At 35.4% G+C, this 21,748-nt stretch overlaps 1 protein-coding gene across 2 annotated transcripts; it reads right to left on the reverse strand.

Moving 5' to 3' along the window:
- Positions 1-1,447: 1,447 nt before the first annotated feature.
- On the reverse strand, positions 1,448-21,206 carry LOC139690833 (uncharacterized). Of its 2 annotated transcripts, none has more exons than XM_071588428.1 (5): positions 20,899-21,206; positions 19,176-20,132; positions 12,561-12,679; positions 2,306-2,446; positions 1,448-1,957 (listed from the first exon to the last, which is right to left on the reverse strand). In XM_071588428.1, exons 2-5 carry the CDS (start codon positions 20,019-20,021, stop codon positions 1,834-1,836), a joined length of 1,230 nt encoding a protein of 409 aa, XP_071444529.1. In that variant the 5' UTR covers positions 20,022-20,132; positions 20,899-21,206; the 3' UTR covers positions 1,448-1,833. The 2 variants fall into 2 exon arrangements, with proteins under 2 accessions (XP_071444529.1, XP_071444528.1); XM_071588427.1 differs by having other exon boundaries at positions 19,176-20,136.
- Positions 21,207-21,748: the final 542 nt, after the last annotated feature.

The raw sequence follows: 21,748 nt of genomic DNA on the forward strand, positions 1-21,748 counted from the left end.
CTTTTGCAACGTATTGAAAATGAACCTAATTATATGGGGAACGTCATCACTGGTGATGAAACCTGGGTTTTTGAATACGACCCGGAAACAAAACACCAAAGCTCTGAGTGGTACACCGACCAGTCCCCCAAGTCCAAAAAGGCAAGAATCAAAATTGAAAACGATGCTCATTGTCTTTTTCGACGGTAAAGGAGTGGTCCATAAAGAGTTTGTTCCTCAAGGGCATACAGTTAACGCTTCCTACTACGTGGATGTGCTGGAAAGACTCCGAAAAAGGGTCATCAGGACGAGAAAAGACATCTCAGCTACCTGGCAACTCCATCACGACAACGCGCTACGAGTCCGCGAGTTCCTGGCCAAACACCAGGTGCCAACGCTCCCCCCCCCCTATAGTCCTGACCTCGCTCCAGCAGACTTGTTTTTGTTCCCTCGGATTAAGGCAGCCCTGAAAGGATCCAGTTTTTTGTCCATAGAAGAGATCCAATAAGCCATGACGGAGACCTTGCGAGAGATCCCCGAAGACACCTTCCAGGGCGCGTAGCGGTCATGGCAGAGTCGCTGGAAAAATGTGTAGAGGCCCAAGGACAATCACTTGAATAATTGTATTTGTGCAAATCTGCTTAATATATTACTCTTTTTAATATTGCATTATTTTTGGAGCGCACCCTGTAGTGCCTCGGTAGTATCAAGTCAATTGAGTATGTATGATCGAGAAAAAAGCATTGATGAGTCAAGTAACATAAGTAAATTGAAAACTTCAAACGCATTCCAATTAAATTATTAGGGGAATCATTAGATACTCTGATCCTAGTCAAGGTTAATATGACTATTTTGGATAGTTGATAGGCAAAATTAACAGTAATATAAAAACTATGAGTAATTTTTTGGTAAGATGTTTTTACCTACAGTAATCAAAGGCATTTATCAAATCAAAGAAGATTCGATAATTTCTAAGAATTTATCGCTAAAAACGTTATCAAAAACTACCAAATTTCAAATGTGGTCAACTATTGAGACAATACAGTGAGCTTAGTAAAACCTTTTCTTTTGATAATGTACCAATTGGAAGCTTTTTGGACAGTTCATGAAAGTAATTTCATAATAATGAAGACTATTAAAAGATTTATGTAACATAAAGTTCCTTTGCCTTATTTTAAGTATTTTTCAACTCCTCATACTTTCTAACCCCCTTTATGCTGTCTACAATGCTCTCCTACCATTTTCACCAAATATTCTCCTCTAACTAGGTCTTTGACATTTCACTCCATCTTCAAATAACCCCTATTTCCTAACTTCCATCAAATTTTCCCCCCACAATATATTTTCTTCTTCTATAATACTTACATTTTATCAGTCTTCATCTTTTCCAACTTAATTCCTTTTCCTCTTTTCTGAAGCCACATCTCAGAATTGGCATGAGTTATGAAAAACTAGATGCCTGTGAAAGTAGTGTTAATTGGTTATAGCTTTATTATTTAAAATATTAAAGTAACTTCCAACAAAAAATACAGAGACAAATTTCCACAGATAGTCAGTCCATCACATGATTCTGATCAAAAAATTTACTACAGGATGACTGGTAAACTGGGTGCATTTTGTGAATCCATTACACGAATCAGAATTTTCAAATTCAGTGTGTTAGAGAAAACAACAAGTTGTAGACCAGCTTGAGAACTAACAATGTTATGTGAAAATGCCTTCACATTGGCAATAATGTTATTCTTAATACCCTCCTCAGTTATTAAGTCATTCCACAGTTTTGGGTATATTCACTCCTTGATCATACAATCAACTATCCAAGATTCAAATCAGAGCATTTTTGCACATGGCCACTTAAGCAATTTGTTTCCTTATATTTTCACTTTTATTGCAGAGGCCTTGAATAAGCTCATCTGGTTTAATGACAATGTTGGTACCATAAATTTCAATGTCGTCATAGGTCCCCTTTCTATTAACCCTGAAAGAGAATAGGCACTGATTTACATGCATGTTGAAACAAAAATATTCTATAAAATATCAATATACCTATAAATTTTATCTGTTCAACCATAGCATTGAGTCAAAACAAGGGATGTCATTTTCACCTGAGGATGTAAAGAACTGTGAAATAATTTCACGCCACACATCCTCTGTTGCAGAGATATGGCACACATGCTCAATAAAAGTTGCCAATGCAACTGTAGATTGAAAATAACATAGAAGACTTCCACAACATAATGCTTTTCAAAAAGAAGAGACCCATTCAAGCATCCAAGGGTTAAATAACAAATTCTTTTAAATGATAATTTTATACATTGAAACAAACCTGCATTCATGACCACATTTTGGCGAATGGCATCTAGGGCAAGGAAAATGACATCCAGGGCAGCAGAAATCCATGCAGTCACATAAGTTTATTCCGCATGATACAAGTGCACCATCCAATCCATAAATATCAATCCTGTTCCTGTAATGAATTAATGCCAACAAACATCCCTAAACTTGCCAGCTTATAAATCAGAAGAGGTCACAATTTTTCTCAAAGCATGTTATATCTATCATCACTAAGTAGTAGTAAGTATGTTCTTGTTACCAACAAATATGATACTGCTAATCTACTGAATGAAGATTTTCTCAATTCCATCAGTGGAATGCTAAAAAGCAAAAGTCACCAACAAAGGCCTAATGAACTATCAAAGGGTATACCTCTCAATACTCAAACTATCTTCATCCTGCAGATGACAGAGAAATTTGCAGTATAATAGAAAAATAAGCAAGAAGGACTCATCTGGATATGATTATATACCATGCTCTCTACTAAAATGCATTAATAATTCGTCAATGATCCTTTTTATTACATACTTAGTCGACAAATCTCTATCTTCAGGCACCTTCTCAAATAGTTTAAAAGTAGCTTAAGTATTCCCAGTATTCTAAGGAGGTGACCCACAAAACACAAATAATTATAGACCTATTGAACTCAAAATTAAACCACTTGGCTTTTCCACATAGAAAAAATTTTTATTTACAACCTAGGTTTCGTTATGGTATGACATCATCAGGTAAAAATACAAGTCAAACACAGTATATATAGCTCTGGATGGAGGGGAAGAGGAGGGAGAGAGGAAAGCAAGGATTGGTTGAGGTAGGAAGAGGGGGCAGAGGAGGAGGATTGGTAATATTGTTAAATTAGCAGGCTGGGAGAAGGAATTAATACATTGCTGAAAGGAGTTTTGCTTGGAGTCGGTTAGTTGGCAGAGGAGTGGGGGAATGGGTAATGCGAATGGCACTGGGTAATTAGGTGATTAAGTAGCAGGCTGAGAGGGGTTACTACATTGTTGAAAAAGTTTTGCTTGGTGTCAGTTTAGTTGGCAGATGAGCGAGGAAAATACAATAACAGGGAACATGAAGAGTAAAGAAATTCGTTGGTCAAAACATCTCCGTAATCCATGCCCTGAAGTATTTCTAATTGATCCAGCGCATCGAGGCGGTGACCTTTCTTCTCAAAGTGCAGAATTTTGGGGATGAAAAAATTTCTCAGGTGTTTGGTGAAGTGACGTGGAGATATTTTTTCTAGAGCATGCTCGGTGCTCCTTTATTCTAGTCTCAAATCTCCTTCCCATCTGGCCTATATATATCCGGTTGCAGTCTTTGCAGAGGAGTTTGTACACCCCACTCTTGTGTATGGGTCTAACTTAGTCCTTCGTGTGGCATAACAGGTTGATTAATTTTGTTTTATTGTAGAAGGCCAGTCTCACCTTTTCTTTTGGGAGGATTCTTTGTACTTATAATGACAAGTGGCCAAGAAAAGGAAATCTCTGCCATTGTGGCTGGTTTTCTGCAGATGTGGGAGAGTTATACAAGGCTAACTTGGCTAAACGGGATAGTTTCTTGTTGTAAAGTTTATGAATTAACACTTCTCCATACCCATTGTTCACCGCAATCTGTTTTATGATGATGAGTGCTCTCTTTAGACATGGGGGATAGAACATGCTCTGTGTCCCATGGCATGGAAGGCTGATAATTTTTGAGAGAAGCAGTGCCTAGAATTATGGTGAACGACTACGTCTGTATAACACTTCTTCCTGAAAATAGAAAAATCAAACCTATTGTTTTAAATTTTAATAGTTTAATCTAGGAATTTGAGGGATCTATCTGCTTCTAATTGCTTTGTAAATTTTATGTTTATCTCTGGAATTAATGAAAATCAAAAAACTGTCTATTTATCTGTCAGAACCCATTCAGACGCAGTGATGTTTTGACCAATTAATTTCTTTACCCTTCATGTTCCCCATTATTGTATTTTCCTTGCCCATCTGCCAACTAAACTGACACCAAGCAAAACTTTTTCAACAATATAGTAACCCCTCCCAGCCTGCTACTTAATCACCTAATTACCCAGTGCCATTCGCATTACCCATTCCCCCACTCCTCTGCCAACTAACCGACTCCAAGCAAAACTCCTTTCAGCAATGTATTAATTCCTTCTCCCAGCCTGCTAATTTAACAATATTACCAATCCTCCTCCTCTGCCCCCTCTTCCTACCTCAACCAATCCTTGCTTTCCTCTCTCCCTCCTCTTCCCCTCCATCCAGAGCTACACATACCGTGTTTGACTTGTATTTTTACCTGATGATGTTATACCATAACAAAACCTAGGTTGTAAATCAAATTTTTTTCTATGTGGAAAAGGCTAGTGGTTTAATTTTGAGTTCAATATGAAGAATTTCCACCAAGTGACGCCAGAAACTGTTTTATTTAATTATAGACCTATTTCTATACTATCCTGTTTCCTCCAAGATTCTAGAACAATTAGTGTGCAATAGATAGTTATAATTCTTAAGTAACCTAAATATTCTTTCTGATTCTCAATTTGGCTTCAAGAAAAATAAATCAACTCAAACTGCAAAATATAAATTCATTCATGATATTCCATTTGAACTTGACAAAAGAAATAATGTAATTGGTGTTTTCTATAACTTTAAAAATGCTTTTGAATCAGTGGATCATGCAGTACTACAAAGGAATCTAGCGTGAAATGGAATCTCTGGGATAGCCAACCAATGGATAAAATCTTTACAGACAGGAAGATCACAAACAGTTAATAAATTATACTCAGCTGAATCAACATCACTTGCAATCTTTAATACCTTGTATAGTCCCTTAAGGTCCCTCTATTCTGTGTCCCCTATTTTTTCTTCTATGCATAAACAACCTCCCAAATTATTTTATTAATGGGTCATTGTATATGTATGCAGATGATACAACTCACCCTACTGCCAAGAGCCTAAACCATGCAGTAGTTCAAAGTAACATTGACTGTTTGAATAAATGGTGTGAAGATAATTTGGTATTCATGAACATTGAGAAAACTAAATTTATCCTATTCCATCCCTATCAAAAAAAATTATAGCCTCCCATTTTGAGGATTAATGGGTCCTCTCTTAAGTCTTCTACTGGGACAAAATTCTTGGGGATGTACTATATCCATGAGATTCTATCCTGGGAAACTCATGTGGATAAAATAAGCTCTAAAGTTGCTATAGGTCAATACCTCCAGAAGAAAATTGTGACCCTGGCAGATGATGGTAAGGCTCTATCAGTTTATCATGCACTCATTCATAGTCGACTGAAATATGGAATTGCTATGAGGGGGCAGCCATATCATTCCATACACCTCTTTAGGCTGCAAAAGGGCATGATAATCCTATGAAAAGTTCCAAGGGCATATATTTGTAGACCTTACTTTTAAAAACTTCAAATTGAAACTATCCCCTGTATGTATAGTTTCCATGCTATTATTATTGTACCGCAAAACAAAGCCATGTTCACTTTGATAAACAAGGTTGATGTACATAGGCAAAGCACAAGAGGGTGTAATGACTCTAGGATAACTCTTCACAACTCGGCTATTTTTGCTAAAAACCCTTGTTATGGTGTCAATTTCCTCAAAGCATTCCTAGAAAACTAAGGGAAATAAAAAATGTGTCATCATTTAAATCTAAATTTAATCAGTTCCTGTTAAAACATGAATTTTATACTGTGGATGAACACACGTCTCTATCTGTTGCATTATAAATTTTATTCTTGAGTACACTGTTACTGCTCCTGTTTTCTTTTCTTATTATGGCCATTATTTTGAATTCAAACTCCAATTGAATTTGTATTTATGTCTGTTTGGAATATTTGCAAGCAATGTGACAAGTTCCACAAGTCTCAAACATTTCTTTTGGGAACCAATTAACATCAATCAATCAATAAATAAGTATCCATTTTTTTACTTTGATACAGGTTTTCCTTAATATTCATAATTACATGTTTTAATGCATTGTGTAAATTATTAAATATCATTCATGTTTCTCCACAAGATGAGTACAAATAAATATTCTCAATGGCTATTAAAAATTTAGCTGGAAGTGCAACTATTGTACATTTACAGCATAAGGTTGCTGTTTCTCACTAATTTCATTCAGTTACATATTCTACTTAGATTGGTCCACTTTCATAACTGTTTGCAGACTGGCATTTTATTCAAATATGGCTCTACAGTAAATTCAACAAAAATAAATTGGTATAATTCACAGCAACTTTCAACAAAATGAATATGAATTTTATCCAATAAACTAGTTTTCCATTTATTTAATTTCACTCAGCATGGGGAAGAGACAGGATGAATGATCACTCCTAACTGAAAACATTTACTAATGAAATGTGGCAAGTTTGATGAGAATGAGACAAACATTGAGCTGTAAAAGGATCGTTTCATAAACAAGAAAATTGAAGAGATGGCACCCATAGAATCAGAAAAATTTTGTTTTAAGTAAGTCAAATCTCTCACTAGGATGATGTTAGAGTTTCAACTATTTCCATCATGTGGTTTCATTTTCATAGTTAATTGAAGCAAGAAACTTTTCTTCATTTAGAAAAATGGAAACAATGAGTTTCATATAGTGATCAAACACTTCTATTTAAAAGGCTTCACACTGAAAGCTGAGTTGGATGAAGTTATGGCACATCTTCTCCAGTGTTTGCAACTGTTTACAGTTTGTATAAATAAGGTCGTACCAATGATGAACATCGTTCAGGACATATAGTGGAAGTGACTTTCTCCAAAATGATTGACAAAACCCACGATATGGATTTAAATGGTACAGTGCTTTCCATTTTGCATGAATAATTGGGTGTGAAAACAATCTTGGTAAAATAGGTGCTGTGTTTGCTCTCAGAGGAGAATAAATGCAATCATATGGTCAATTCAGAGGCTGTTTTAGAGCTTTTCCAAGGAAACCCTGAAAATTCTCTGCATCGATACATAACTAAGGACAAAACATGGATACAATACTACACTCCAGAGATGAATGAACAGTAAAAATAGGAAAAATTCAATTCGGCTCCAAAGAAGGCAAAGATGGTGAAATCAGCCAACAAGGTCATGGCCAGTTTTTTGGGTAATCGTAGATTCATATTAAGTAATTACTTGCAAAAAGAACAAATGGCAATTGGAGAATATTATGCATCATTATTTCACTGGCTGAGTGATGAAATCAAGAAAAAACATCCTCATTTAACAAAGAAAAAATTCTCTTCCATCAAAACAATCTACAGGTGCACACCTGTGCATTTTTAATGATGAAAATTATGGAATTAAAGTTTATATCACCATAAAATCCACCTTATTCGGCATATTTGACCCCCGGGGACTTTCTTTTATTTCTAAAATTGAAAAAATGGCTCAGCATCAAACAATTTATGTCAAACGAGGCCTAGCCATTACAAATGCCTATTTTGAGGACTTCCAAAAATCCTACTTTTTGGGTGGCTTATAAAGGTGGAGATATGCGGGGAAAATTGAATCGAGCTAAAAGGAAATTGTTGAAAAATATGAAAAACTTCCCAAAACAATTTCTCAATTTTTTCCCAAAGACTTACTGAATGACTCACGCATTGACTTTATCCTGCAACCATTTTTAATTTCTTTTAAATGGCATGTCCGCAAATGACCTCAGCTGTCAATCGCCTCCCCTCAAAACTACTATTACATTTAAATGGTCACGTACCTGAGGATGACGCCGTAGCGTCGAAACTAGTCGTACCTGTAATAAATTGGTGGATTGGAACAAAGTGTTTCTTTTTCATTTATTATAAATTGGTGGATTGGAACAAAGTGTTTCTTTTTCATTTATGATTCTTGACTGTGATTAAGTAGGGTTGTTTGTGCAAGAAAAACAAAGAATGCATGCAAAGGGATACACTATAGTAAATGTAATTTATCAAGTACATTATTATTGTAATTAGTTAAAAAGAATGGGAAGAATTCCTAAAAGCCCATATTGATTACATGATAAAGACATTTAAGCCCACACTACATGGAAGAAAAGAACAAGAACTGCCTGTACAATGACTTTAAGGAACAGAATTTCCTCACCAGGGACTACCAAACGTTTCACACAACACCTATAACTCATCAGTATTCTTTTGGAGAACCCCATATGGGAGACAGCACTAATTAGCCCTAAGCATTCAACTTGGTTTGGAAAAAAGTTAATCCCAAACAGGAAACAATTTAACATAACCATGCAGGATGAAAACTTGGACAAAAAATTTCCACACCTTGTAGTACCCAAGAGAAAGTACCTACATCCTTTTCAGGTAAAATCACAGGGTTCAAACACACTATATTTTACTGGTTTCTTATCAGAGTTTCATTGACGCAATGTGGAGGAAATGACAGTACAAGGTCACAAACACAAGTTTTTTATGAGAAAATTAATCCAGTACTAGGGTCACCATGCTCAATCAGGGCCAGCAGTAAGGCACTCACATGTCCTGTGACATTTATAGGAAGTCTTCCCGGGGAAAGCCACAGGTTTCAAGGACACTACCCAATAGTGATTGATTATCAAGATTTTTCGGGGACCAAGAGAAGGTCACTAATAGGTCACAAAGTCCATTTTTGCAAGGAAATTGATCTTACACCAGTACATCATGTAGGTGATTAATCATACAATACTGCAGTAAATCACCATATATATATTATTTATAATTTTTTCTATACTTTTTTAATATTATATTTAAAAATGCTATACCGAAATATTTGCACAAAAGGTACTAATACGTAGATTAAACGTTTACCTGGTATTTCTTGGCAGTTCAAATTCCAATTTATTACTAGAATTAATATCAAAAGTTTCACAATAAAATAAAAAAAACAATAAGAATTTAAAAATTGGTGAGATTCTACTGATTCCCAATAATCAATCCTTGATTAGTGTATTACAGAGCTCTGTTACTATGGTAATGATAAAATCCTGCCTTCAGTATTCTTTGCCATGTGGTAACAGATGTTAAAATTCAAACTTAGGGGGGTATTTTCGCTGCTTCAATGCACGAGTGCCGGCCAAAGGTCTCTTGAAGGCAATGCCTTCTTCCTACCAAACTGCATCATGCACCATCACTCTCCTGATATGATTAAAAAGAATTAATTCTAACATCCTCTACGTCTTCTCTGCTAACTATTTAACAAGCTTATTCATGTCCTTTGAGAGGACTTTGTTTTGCATGAACACAAATAGCATGTCACCTGGATTCCAGCATAGATTTTTGTAGGGTTGGGCTGTTGCATCCAACTGGACAAGGCAACCTTGTGTTCAACTGTTTTCTGACTCATCAAACTGGTCAAATGCAAGCAATCCAGGCTGAACATTGTTGGTTATTGTGAGTTATTGTACTTTTCACCTATCTCAATGGTATATAAGTAGACCAAGATTTTGTTGGCATACCTATTAAATATCTATAAATTTTTGTCTGTACATACAGGCCCTGTATATACATGCCCAACCAACACAGAAAATGTATATAGTAAAAAATTAATTAATTGGCTTGAATCCATGGCACATAATATTCAAGTAATGTTCATCTTATTTAAAATGGATTGTCAAATAATACTATATCTGTCAGATACTAATAATATCTACCATTAATTATGATCATGATGAGTGCATTTTTATTTAAATTATATTCTTCTTCATGGTAATAAAAGTCAAATGAAAATCTTAACTGTTTTTCATCTCATAAATCTTGAATGCAAAAGGTTCATATTCATAGCATGCTCATCACTTTCCATGGCATGCAATAGAAGTATTCCAGAGGTTAGAAGGTTCAGATATCTATAGAATAACCATGTCTTACACTGCTGCAGAGGCCTCTGACATCACTACTCATTGTGCTTTGCCTCGTTTAGGGGAGTCTGTTACAGAAGTATCTCTGCTTAGAAACTACCTAGTCCACACATATATGTTTTTACACCATTATATTCATCAATGAATTTCGATATGTTTCCCCCACAACTACTCAATAAACAGGTGAGAATTTCCCTGTGGTGCATTGCACCATATTGTTGCATTCTGGCATTCTGCCACTCTTCAAACCATGGTTATCACTTATGCAAACTAACATGGCAGCAACAACATGCACTGATATTTGAGTGCACTTTTAAGCTTTCAAATGGACCTCCCTCATACATCTGATGCAAATTGGCATACACTGGTGGAGTCAAAATTGAATGCAAAATAGCCAAAGAATGCAGAAATGGAAATCAGACGAAGCAGAATAGGCGATGGCATGAGCATAGGAGATGGCAGGAAAACATTTGCTCAATTGTCACTTTTGATTTATAAGCGATGAAAGTGATACTTAGCAACAATTATTGACTGCCGCAACTAATTTAATTGTGCCATTTTCTGCCTCCTCTCCTCGAATTCATCAAGCTTTCTTGGGTTTTACATTCAAATTTGTACTGTTCAATTTCTTCTCTCTCTCTCCCAGCTTTACAACACTGAACCTCTTGACTTCTCTCACCACTGAATCTACATTCTTACCCTGTTACACCTTGAATTTCCCCTAGCCTTGGCATTAAATCTCTCATTTGTCCCTTCATTAGGTTCGAAGCTGACCTGAACCCTCAGTGAAATCATACTAGAACTTTCCATTTTCATTGTTTTACACAATAACTGAATAAGTAAATTGATATTGGTCCAGAAAATAAAAATTGATATTTGTGAGAGTTTAATTTAATGGACCCAATAAAATTAAAGCTCCTTGGAGAAATATCCTAAAGTCATTCCATTTACTAGATCTTATCATATATGAGAAAGGCTGATAATGATAATTAGGTAAAAGACTCGCAAGTTAAATCAAGGTGTAGTTGATATTCAGAAATAGTTGGCCCGGAAAGTTAGAAAGCAAAAGTGTCCATCAGCCATCATGTAGGAGGTTGGATGAATGCCTCAAAACAATCCTTCTCAAGATGTGAAACCAAGGCTAACATTTTTTTTATTTCATGCAATTTCTTTTCATAACAATTCTCTGAAAATCTTCTCCAAGAAGGGAGTACCTCTATTATACTCATGCAACTTGATTTATAACCATAGGCTTACTTTAACATACCTGCACTTGTTCCAAGCTAAACTCTTATGCAATATTTCATTTAAAAATGAAAATTGTGAAACAAATTGGGGATATCAAGGCACACAATACTTCTCTTTGCTACTCTTTCTTCATATGTGAAGACTGAGAGATTCTTGCATTTTGTTTAAAATAGGATATAACAGATTCCTTAGTTGAGTGAATTCTTAAAAAAGTTTCGCCGCCCTATTTTTACTGTTTAATGGTTAAATACAATTATTTTGGATAGTCATATGATATTAATTAATTAAATAATAATTAAAGTTCCAATCACAAAACAAAAATTTCCTTTGAAATACAATGGACAAGCAAAGAAAATTAGAAAAGAAATTAAATTATCCTGGTTTTATGTAATAGGAACCAATACCAAAAGTTTTTATAATATATCCATCTGATTATTTCTGCACCCTTCCACGTCCTTTCTCTTGATTTTTCACATATTTTCCAACTACAAACTCAATCAAATAATTACAAAAAATCTAGATTTACTAATGTTTCAATAATTTCACATTTTCTTGAATAGAAATCTTATCTACCCAATATTTAAGTAATAGTGGTCACTTCAAATTTTGCTACTTCACTCTTACTTCCATTATAATATATAACTATGTCACATACTGCACAGCCATGCATCATGTTGTACTATATCTTTATAACGGTTATCATATTATTAATATACTGGCATTAATCCAGGAGAAGTACGCTATTCATGAATTCTTTAGCAGAATTTTAACCAGTACTTTGAAAAACATCCAATTTCCTCTTTTCTCCCTCCCAACATAAAATGTACATACCTTACTTTTCTTGGTTCTCAGAACTTATGCAGGCATGCATTAAATTGTTTCCCACATACTAAACACTTGATATCTAATTTCTCATTAATCTCAAACTTGCAATGCTGCCAGTGCACCTATGAGCACTAGGGGGAAAGAGTAACCTCAGACTTCCATTTTTTAATTCTGTTTCAACCATTAGTGTACTGGCTAAATAGGTCAGACAATAATATCAAGCTAACTTCTGAATATCGATATACAAACCATTACTGAGGTATTCCTGGGTTAAAGTCAATAAAAGAAAGTCAGTTCATGTGATTATAAAATAATAACAGAAATCTTTACCTTCGTGCATGTGTCTTCCTCAATAGTTTCCGTCTCTCCCGATTACTCCTCTTTGGGTCAAAGTTTTCCATGAATTTCATGTTATTTTGAGTCAGTTTTTCCAAACGATGAGAAATTTTCTGTTCAATAAAATAACTCAAATTATTAACATGTTCCATATTTGTTCATGTCAATAATGAAATTCACATTTAGAAATCCTGTTACTATTCCAATAATCATACAAATACTTAATTTTATGATTCTGTCATTAACCACCATAACCTCAGTTCATCACCATACTTCAATAAATAACATTCTATCGCTGATATTAATTCTATGTATATGTTTACTATTAACTACCAACTGGCCCAGAAACTGTTCAACATTACTTCTTTCACAGTATGTATATTATCAAATAAAAGCAACCATTCAAGCATTACTTGAGGAGATGGCTCGTAAAATGTCTGCAAGCCAATGCAATCCAGCCACTCAAATCATGATCTCATTTGGACGTATCATGTAAAACTTCAATAAATTTCTTGAATGAGCCCCTAGTATTGTTAATGAACACTGCTCTGACAAAATAATTACTCATGAAGGGTAAGCTCAAACCTAGAATTTCTCTTGAATATGGAACTTCATCCTGAAACTCCCTGATTGAATGGAGTTGTTAGGATTTTGCTACCCGCAATGCGACTTTCCAGTATCCAATCTGTTTTCCAACATCCTTTCCAAATCATATCACAGATATTATGAATTGGCTCCAATGATTCATGACAGTGCCCAAAACCAGATTTTGCAAGATTCAATAGTAAATATTTTAAAGAATTGTGACAGTGTTTATATTATTCGTAGTACTACAAGTAAAATCACATGCATAATATGAAATCTGTGATCCTGCCCCTTATCCTATCAATTTTCATAGTCCATTCCTTTTCAGTCTTGTTCAGTAAGAGTGCATTCCATGATGAAAGGCAGCCCTAATAACAAATTAACTAATAGTTAATTGGTTTTGCTCCAAAAATTCAATGCATTTGGTTGCAGTGGTTGCAGTTACAATAGAAGGATGTCAACAGGGGAGGTAACTGGCACAATAAGGGATAGGTGATAAAATTGGTAGAGAGAAGATTTTAAGAGAGTGGAAAAATGGTAGAGAGGAACCCGGCATTAGTACTAGTCTTCTCTTGACAAAGGAGCAAAGGGGTCCAGAGTTAAACATCCCTCCCAATGGACAGTGAACTCCACTTATCACTTCAAATAGGTATTGAGTTACCTCTGATAAATGCAGCCATCATCAGGATAGGAACCTGGCACCTCAGGGTGGGAAACCAATACACTAGCCACCACACCAAACCAATCCCTCTGCCTATCTACCTGAGACATACTCCTTGATCAAAAAGTTCCCGGAATAACCACCGTGTGGCGCTCCCATCGTTCCGATTTGAGTTCTGTTTTTTTTGTTAAATTGGTACATCTGTTGTTGATATTCCCTTTAAATCTTAGTGTCATAACTTGACATTTGCAAAAGTTACGTAGCCAAGAGTACATCTATCTCTGTGTGTGTTGGCGATTTTTTACAATTTCAGAAATGGATTTAAATTTGCAACAACGAACTTGTATTAAATTTTGCGTAAAAAACGGATTTAGTGGCGCACGGACGTTGGAAATGTTGGAAAAGTGTTTCGGCAACGATTCTCTAAAAAAAACGGTCGTTTACCAGTGGCACGAGCGGTTCAGAAGTGGTCGTGAGTCAATCGAAGATGATGAACGCAGTGGCAGACCATCGACATCGAAAGTCGGTGAAAAAATTGATAAAGTAAAAGAAATGTTGGTCAATAACCGCAAATTAACCATCAGAGAAATAGCGGAGGACTTGAACATTGCCTATGGATCCGCCCAAGACATTGTGGTTAATGATTTGGGTTTCCGTCGTGTAGCATGCCAAAAGACCTCAATTTCATGCAAAAAAGAGACCGTGTTGACGTCGCAAAAGACATGATTTGCGAGGCTGAATCCGATCCCACATTCATCAAAAGGATCATTACTGGAGACGAGACGTGGGTTTATGAGTACGACACGCAATCCAGACATCAGGCAAGTGAATGGCGTTCACCAAATGAGCCGAGACCAAAAAAACCACGTCGTTTTCAGTCAAAAAAGAAGGCAATGCTGACGGTTTTCATGGATTACAACGGTGTAGTGCATCATGAATTTTTGCCAGAAGGCCAGACAGTAAACAAAGAGTATTATTTGGGCGTTATGAGACGTTTGCGTGAAGCAATTCGCCGAAAGAGACCAGAAATGTGGGCAGAAAACTCGTGGATTTTGCACCATGATAACGCACCGTCGCACAGTGCTATCATTATTCGTAATTTTTTGACGAAAAATGCAACAAATACCATCCAACAGCCACCGAATTCACCTGATTTGGCTCCCTGTGACTTCTTTCTGTTCAATCGAGTTAAAAAACCATTACGGGGAACGCGTTTTAGCAGCCGAGAGGAAGTAATGGAAAAATCGCAGGAAGCACTGATGGACATACCGAAAACCGAATATAAAAAATGTTTCGAGGATTGGATCAAGCGCTGGCATAAGTGTGTTGCAGTCGATGGGGATTACTTTGAAGGGGACAATATAGATTTAGATGAATAAACTTGTATTTTTAATTTTCTGAATAAATTCCGGGAAATTTTTGATCAAGGAGGAGAAAAGCTGAACTGCTATTAACTCAAGAGTATTAAATTGATGCAGTGGAATGGACTTCCTAGTTTAGGTATTAAGCTTCTGCAAACAACTCTCTTGAAGTTGGGATTCAGACAATACCTATATCAGATCTCATTCTAGAAAGGATTGAGAAAGAATCAACCAAGATTAAATGGTGTTGAAATCTAGCTGTTGCATAAGCTGAGACAAAATCCAGAGATCTTTGTAATGCTTTACCATTACAGAAACATATTTGACTAGTTTTGAGCAATTATCCATAAATAATGGTAGTAATGCTGTTTCTTTTGCGAAACAGTAACTTAGACAAAAAAGCAACAATCCATATGCATATCCATTTGTAAATGAACTCCAGCTTGGCAGTGTACACTGCACTTAAACCTACATTAAATGCTGATCAAAATTTGCTGTTTGATTAAAATTCGATATGGTCCCATTCAGGTTAGACACTTAAAGCAGAGATTCATCAAATGGAAAGTTAATATAATGCACTGTTTAAATGTGTTGCTAGATAGGACTTCAGTACCTTCAGCTCCACCCAAGCTGTGTGATATTTTGGGTGACCAGATCTCCCTGGGCACCCATAACTGGCACCAGGAAAGGCACTGGCCCCCCTACCCTGATGTGTGAATTTCACATGCCATTGGACTTAGAACTGGGTGAACTCCACCATCACCAACCAAACTGACCTTAAGGTTGATGATTTGGCTGAATTAATTGTGTTTCTATGTTTTACAAATCTATATAAGAGTTTTTATATGAAATGTGTACAGACAATCAATTACCAGAAGTTATTCTTTACGAATTCAATCGTTCCCAGCTCAACTTTGTGGAAGTTCATGCTCATTAAATGAAGAACACAATGTATATTTCCATTGTTCTTTATTTACGTAAAACTAGTTTCAACGCTTACGCATCATCATCAGGTACCTGATGATGATGACTAAGTGGAAAGTGGAAGCGGAAAAGTGGAAATATGCATTGTGTTCTTCATTTAATGAAGTTATTCTTTGGCTGAAGCCATACTCTCCTTTTTAAAACTTATGAATTTCAGAGAAATCTTGATATTGACAATGGGGCAAGGGTTTGATGATATTTACAAAACTAAATCACTCTCTTTATCCTTTTCAAGAACTTTTCATCCTTTGTATAGCACTCTAATGTCTATAAAATCATTCCTCATTCACTCTATCATCACTCATTCACACTACCATCTACTTTAATTCAAACTAGAAACACTTATAGATCTTTTTATAGATTAACGCTTACACCCACAAAGTAATGCTAAAAAATTAGAACTTGTCTTTAATTGTTTTTTTTCTTCACGTCAATTCAAAAGGCCCAGTTAATAAATTTTAGCTCTGCAGAGACCCAGGAAGATGGGCAGACTAAAAAAAATACCAAGGAGGACTAATTGATACAAATCACATGTTAAATGAAGATACTTGCATGCAGCAATTTTTATTTAAGAATAAAATATGATACAAAACTTAGAAAATCAAAGGACTATTATTCTAATTTTCCCAGAATATCTTAGGGTTGATTTTCAAGTTATTCCCTGCAATTATATTAATCTGGAAATTATACGGAAAAAATAAGTGATAAATACACATAGGAAACACAAAAACTGACCAACATCAGCCTTAGACAATTCTCTCCATAGCAACCCCCAGCTATATTATGAAAGTAAAATAACAAATTAATAATAATACCTCACAAAAATAACTAAAAGTAGGGATTGTAGTCCAGTGATTGCCAGAATGTTAGTGCAATAATTATTTTTTCCACTTCACAGCAAGTAATGTTATTTATCAATTAGCATGCCCTGAAAAAGATTTCACAGACCTCTTCTTCAATAAAAAATGTACATGTATGTCTAACAATATATAGGTATGCACTCCTTAATTGAATAAAGATAAAATTCTCATTAAGTGTGGCTAGAGAATATTTTTAACCATGCATTTGATATAGTAATTGCACTATTACATACAAAGATATTTCAATGTCAACTAAAATAACAAAGAGACTCAAAAAACAATCAGATGGCTGTAAAATGGATTATAACCAATGATTAAACATCAAATTAAGTTTTAGTAAGCAACTAAGAAATCTCACGTCAGCCTTGGTTAGAGGAGAAAATCAGTTTAAAAGAGTAACATTATCACACACAGCACAACTTAAGTCTCACTGCCATAACAGATGAACAAAAGGCTCTACAAAGAGGATGGTTCTGGGTTAACTCCCAACATACGTGAAAACTCTAGTACATAAATAACAGCTAAATGTGTATAATCTATCTGTAAATCACTAACAGCATTTCTAGGTTTATCCTCTTAGGCTAACATACTGGTGGCCACTCAAATCCTAACACATGAAGGAAAACTTTCAGTTAGTTAGGTGAATTGGAGGTCAACAAGGGCATCTACCAAGTTCTTCCTTCCATGGGAAGACATATACCTAGCAAGCAATTTCTTTCTCGTACTGAGCCCAATTATTTTTAAGCTCACAGTGAAAATGGGTTAGAGGCTAGAGAAAATGCTGACAGAGTAAATTTCCTTGATCATGACAATACCAAGGCTTGCCAGTAACTGAAAATGAAAGCAAAAAAACATATGTAAAAAGTGAGCAAAATTCAGATAAATCACAAGTTTGCCATGGCAAAATTTACAGATACTGAGCTAATTTTTCAAGCCATAAATAACTTAAAATCCTTAAGTACATTCCTGCGGTACCCAAAAGTTCTCTTGCCCTATTGAATGTGAGCTGCAGCTCCCCATTACATTCCCTTGGATTGGAGGAGGGTAGAGAATAGTTTAGCAACAAATCTGCCATCCATTATCAGCGGACACCTCTTCACACCTAGCTGGTTTTGGCAACACCCCATAATGCATAATTTGGGAACCATTGTTGTAAGGACACTGCAATCAATTAGTCAGGCACTGATCGTGATCATTTAATTTCTTAAATCCCATGCTTAACAATTTTGAGTTCAATGCATGATTTTTCATTGGCCTTTTTTCGAGTATGTAAATGAGCTGGATCTTGGTAGTCTGGGGAATAAAACTCTTGCCCACAAAACCCACCAGCCATGGTATTTCCATGGACTCATGCCTCAGGTATGGTTGCTGGTGAACTCTAGATTGTTCAACTGGTCAGAAGGTGACGACTACCCATAAGTAATTTAGGGCGACCACAGATGCACGTGGGTTTGTGGCCACCAGTAATGTCTCAAAAATTGAAAAAAATTATATCAATTTTTAGCACAATAAAGAAAGCTATTTATTTCTTAACTAAAAGTAAAGAATTCTATTCAAGTCCAGCAGCATTCAATGATCTCTTCTGATTCTCACTGCATTTTTTTCTCAATTATGCTGTCATAAAATACTAATGGCTAAATATTAATTTTTACACAGCAAAAATACTCAAATGTGGCATGATAACACATTGGTCAGGTAGATTTCTTTGTATGCATGCAAAAAATTATCATTTTCTCAACATAATTAATACGGAAAAATATAAGCCAATCCATTTCAATGAAAATAATTCAACAATTAAAAATTATTCAAATCGAAACAAACTCCTTATGGAATTCTTGTACCATCATACCCATTGGCATTCATTATTAGAGATATTTTTTTATTAGGCCTAAGATAAACTGAATTAGTAACTAACTCTTGCCAGAGGCAAAATGAGAACCATCATACTTCAAATATTCAGCAATAAGGATGAAAAATGTAAGAAACTGAGAAACCCCAATACTTCTAAGAAATGGCAAATATAACATCCACAGAAGTTAGATTGGTATTCCAATATTTAGTCTGGATTATTCCTATGAGGTGAGTATTATTGAATAAAGCAAAGAGAGACTACTCATCTTCACAAAACAATAAATTTCATTCATAGAATGGCACTTACATTTTTTGATTTTGAAGGTTGATCAGTGTCACCAGATTTTTTCATCATCTTATTAACCCTCATATTTCTACATCTTCTTTCATACAATTGTTTCTTGGTCAGTCTTGAAGTTTTATTGAATGTATCATCGGTACTCAGATTTACTACAGCATCTAGATTAGTATCCACCACAGCATTACTTGAATCATTACTTAATTCAGGGTTTGGATTATATGTGGCAGGGCTTTGCCTGGCTGTCTGGTCTTCAAAACTTTCTGATGAGCAATCTATAATTTCTATTTCTGAATCATGTTGAGAATTTTTTGTATTGTAAGGTTGTGCAGTGTCACCAGAAGGTAAGATATCTTTAAAACTTTCTGATAATTTGCATTCTAATACATTTAGCTCTCCCTTTTCTTTTGCATACATGGCACTGCCGTCAATGGCAGAATTATCATTTGAATTAGGAACAACATCAGGGGGTGAATTATTAACAGGACCAGTACTATTTTCAATAGCAGATATGTCTGTTCCTGCATTGGGAACATCCATGGACAATTCAGTATTCTCATTAGCAACAGCATTATCACATGTACCAAAATTAACATGTGCGCTTTCATTGATAGTAGCATCAATATTTGAACCAACAGCAGTTCCACTACTTCTCCTAAAAGCAGCATCGGTAGCTGTACCAATGGTCACATCATTCTTTATGGCAATGGTAGCATCAGTTTTTGTGTCAATAGCTGCGTCGACACTTCTGTCAACAATGGTATCAGTACTTTTCCCAATTGCAGCACATGTACTTTTGCCAATAGCAGCATCATTATTTGTAATAATTAAAAGTTTGGCTGATGAATTTTCCATGGTAGTATGTGTAGTGGCTGGCTGCTCTTCAGGACTCTCAGAAAATGTCTATCGCTTCCATTCCAATCCTTCGCTTTAGACGTCATTTAAAATGCAGTTACGTACCAAATACTTGCTAAAAATAAAGAAAGCCAATTATTATTTCACTCAGAATACACATAAAATATCTCGAAAAAATTCACCACGAAGGTTCACTCCATTTTATGGACACTTATGGAAGTTTATGGCAATCGCACCGTATGGAAACTTGACCTGATAATTTTTACAGCTAAATAAATTCTATAAGTTCCGAAAATGCATATTACTATATGCAATCAATCGTACTACAAACTGGGTGATGTGGAACACCAAAAATCTACCACATGTATTGCCGATTACCTAAAAAATAAAAGGCATACATGTAAAATATCAATTCCAATTGTCCATGACTATTATACCAACCACAGCATTTACAAAGAAGTATAGCTGCACAAAGACAAAGCACAGCGTAATCACGCTAGGGTCAAATACACGCCAAATGTTGAAAATTAAAAGAGAAGCAATGCAATTTTTGGAAATTTTGTGACCAAGTCATTTAAATTGAATTGTAATAAGTCACATAATTTCGGGGAAATCTGCGCAATAGATGAAGATGGCCATCGTCTAAATAAAAAAAATTAGCTGTGGTTTGTGCCTCAAATAGTTCCATCATCCCAAACACAAATACTGCTACACAGCGGGACACCGGGTCTCATTTGAAAAAAACATTCAGAAACCTAAACATGAACGAGACCCGATTTTATATTTTCCCTCGCCAAAGGCGAGGAACGATGCGAAGCAATGTAACAAACCCTGACAGAATCAGTCACGCAATGATAACACTAAAATTTTGCCTTACCCATTTTAATGACTGCTGATTTCCAGCTGCGTATATTGTCTTCGCTATGTCACAAATGAAATGCTCATTTATTACAGTATCGTCTTGGCCTTAACTTTATGAAAGAGTAAACACGAAACGGTCAAGGGCCAAATATCAATGATTTTCAAAGGTTTATAGAATGAACTTAAGTTCTCATCTTTTCATGAGAATTTCCAAGTCATAGCTCGCCCAAGAATTTAGCCTGTATAGTTTACGCCCTAAACACAAATATTTTTCATTCATGACTCGAATGAAAAGGTTCAATCCTTGATGTAACAAGATCTGACTCAAGGAACGAACCGAACGTAACCACCAATGAACGGTCTAATAATTACCATCATTCCCGCTTAACATTTTGAATCTGAATGCTTTTGAGATTCTGAAAATAGTAATTTTTTATGACGGTACTTCATCTCGCTAGTGTCCTTTCACCATTTAAATGACTTTGTCGTGCGTGCGTGCTAGACAACATTTTCACCCTAAACACATTAAAAGCAAAACTTAGGCTCGGTAATTTTGGCAAGGTGTATTTTCTCTATTTACATTAAATATCACGAATTTTTAGATATTTAAGGAATTAATAATTATGGGTTTTGAAATTTTTACACCAGTAAGAATTCGTAGCGCCTACTGAAGTGAAGAATTATCCACTTGGCAAATATTTAAGTTAGAAGCCAAACATAATGAGCCATCAGTTTGGCCAGTGTTTAGGAAAATTATTTCAGATTATTAATGAATTCTTCTAGATTTTAATGTCATGTTTAATATCAATATTTATCAATTTTTCACTCTACAACAAAATCCAGTGAGAACAAGGTGGTACATGGAA

The sequence above is a fragment of the Hetaerina americana genome, unplaced genomic scaffold, assembly GCF_022747635.1.
Source record: "Hetaerina americana unplaced genomic scaffold, ioHetAmer1.1.p SCAF_3, whole genome shotgun sequence".
NCBI classification, from domain to species: Eukaryota; Metazoa; Arthropoda; class Insecta; order Odonata; family Calopterygidae; genus Hetaerina; species Hetaerina americana.

Coding starts and splice junctions, on each gene's coding strand:
- LOC139690833 (XM_071588428.1), bottom strand. CDS start 20,021: ATGGAAAATTCATCAGCCAAACTTTTAATTATTACAAATAATGATGCT. Junction 12,680..19,175: donor AACCTTCAAAATCAAAAAAT/GTAAGTGCCATT, acceptor TTTATTGAACAG/AAAATTTCTCATCGTTTGGA. Junction 1,958..2,305: donor AAATGTGGTCATGAATGCAG/GTTTGTTTCAAT, acceptor ATTCTCTTTCAG/GGTTAATAGAAAGGGGACCT.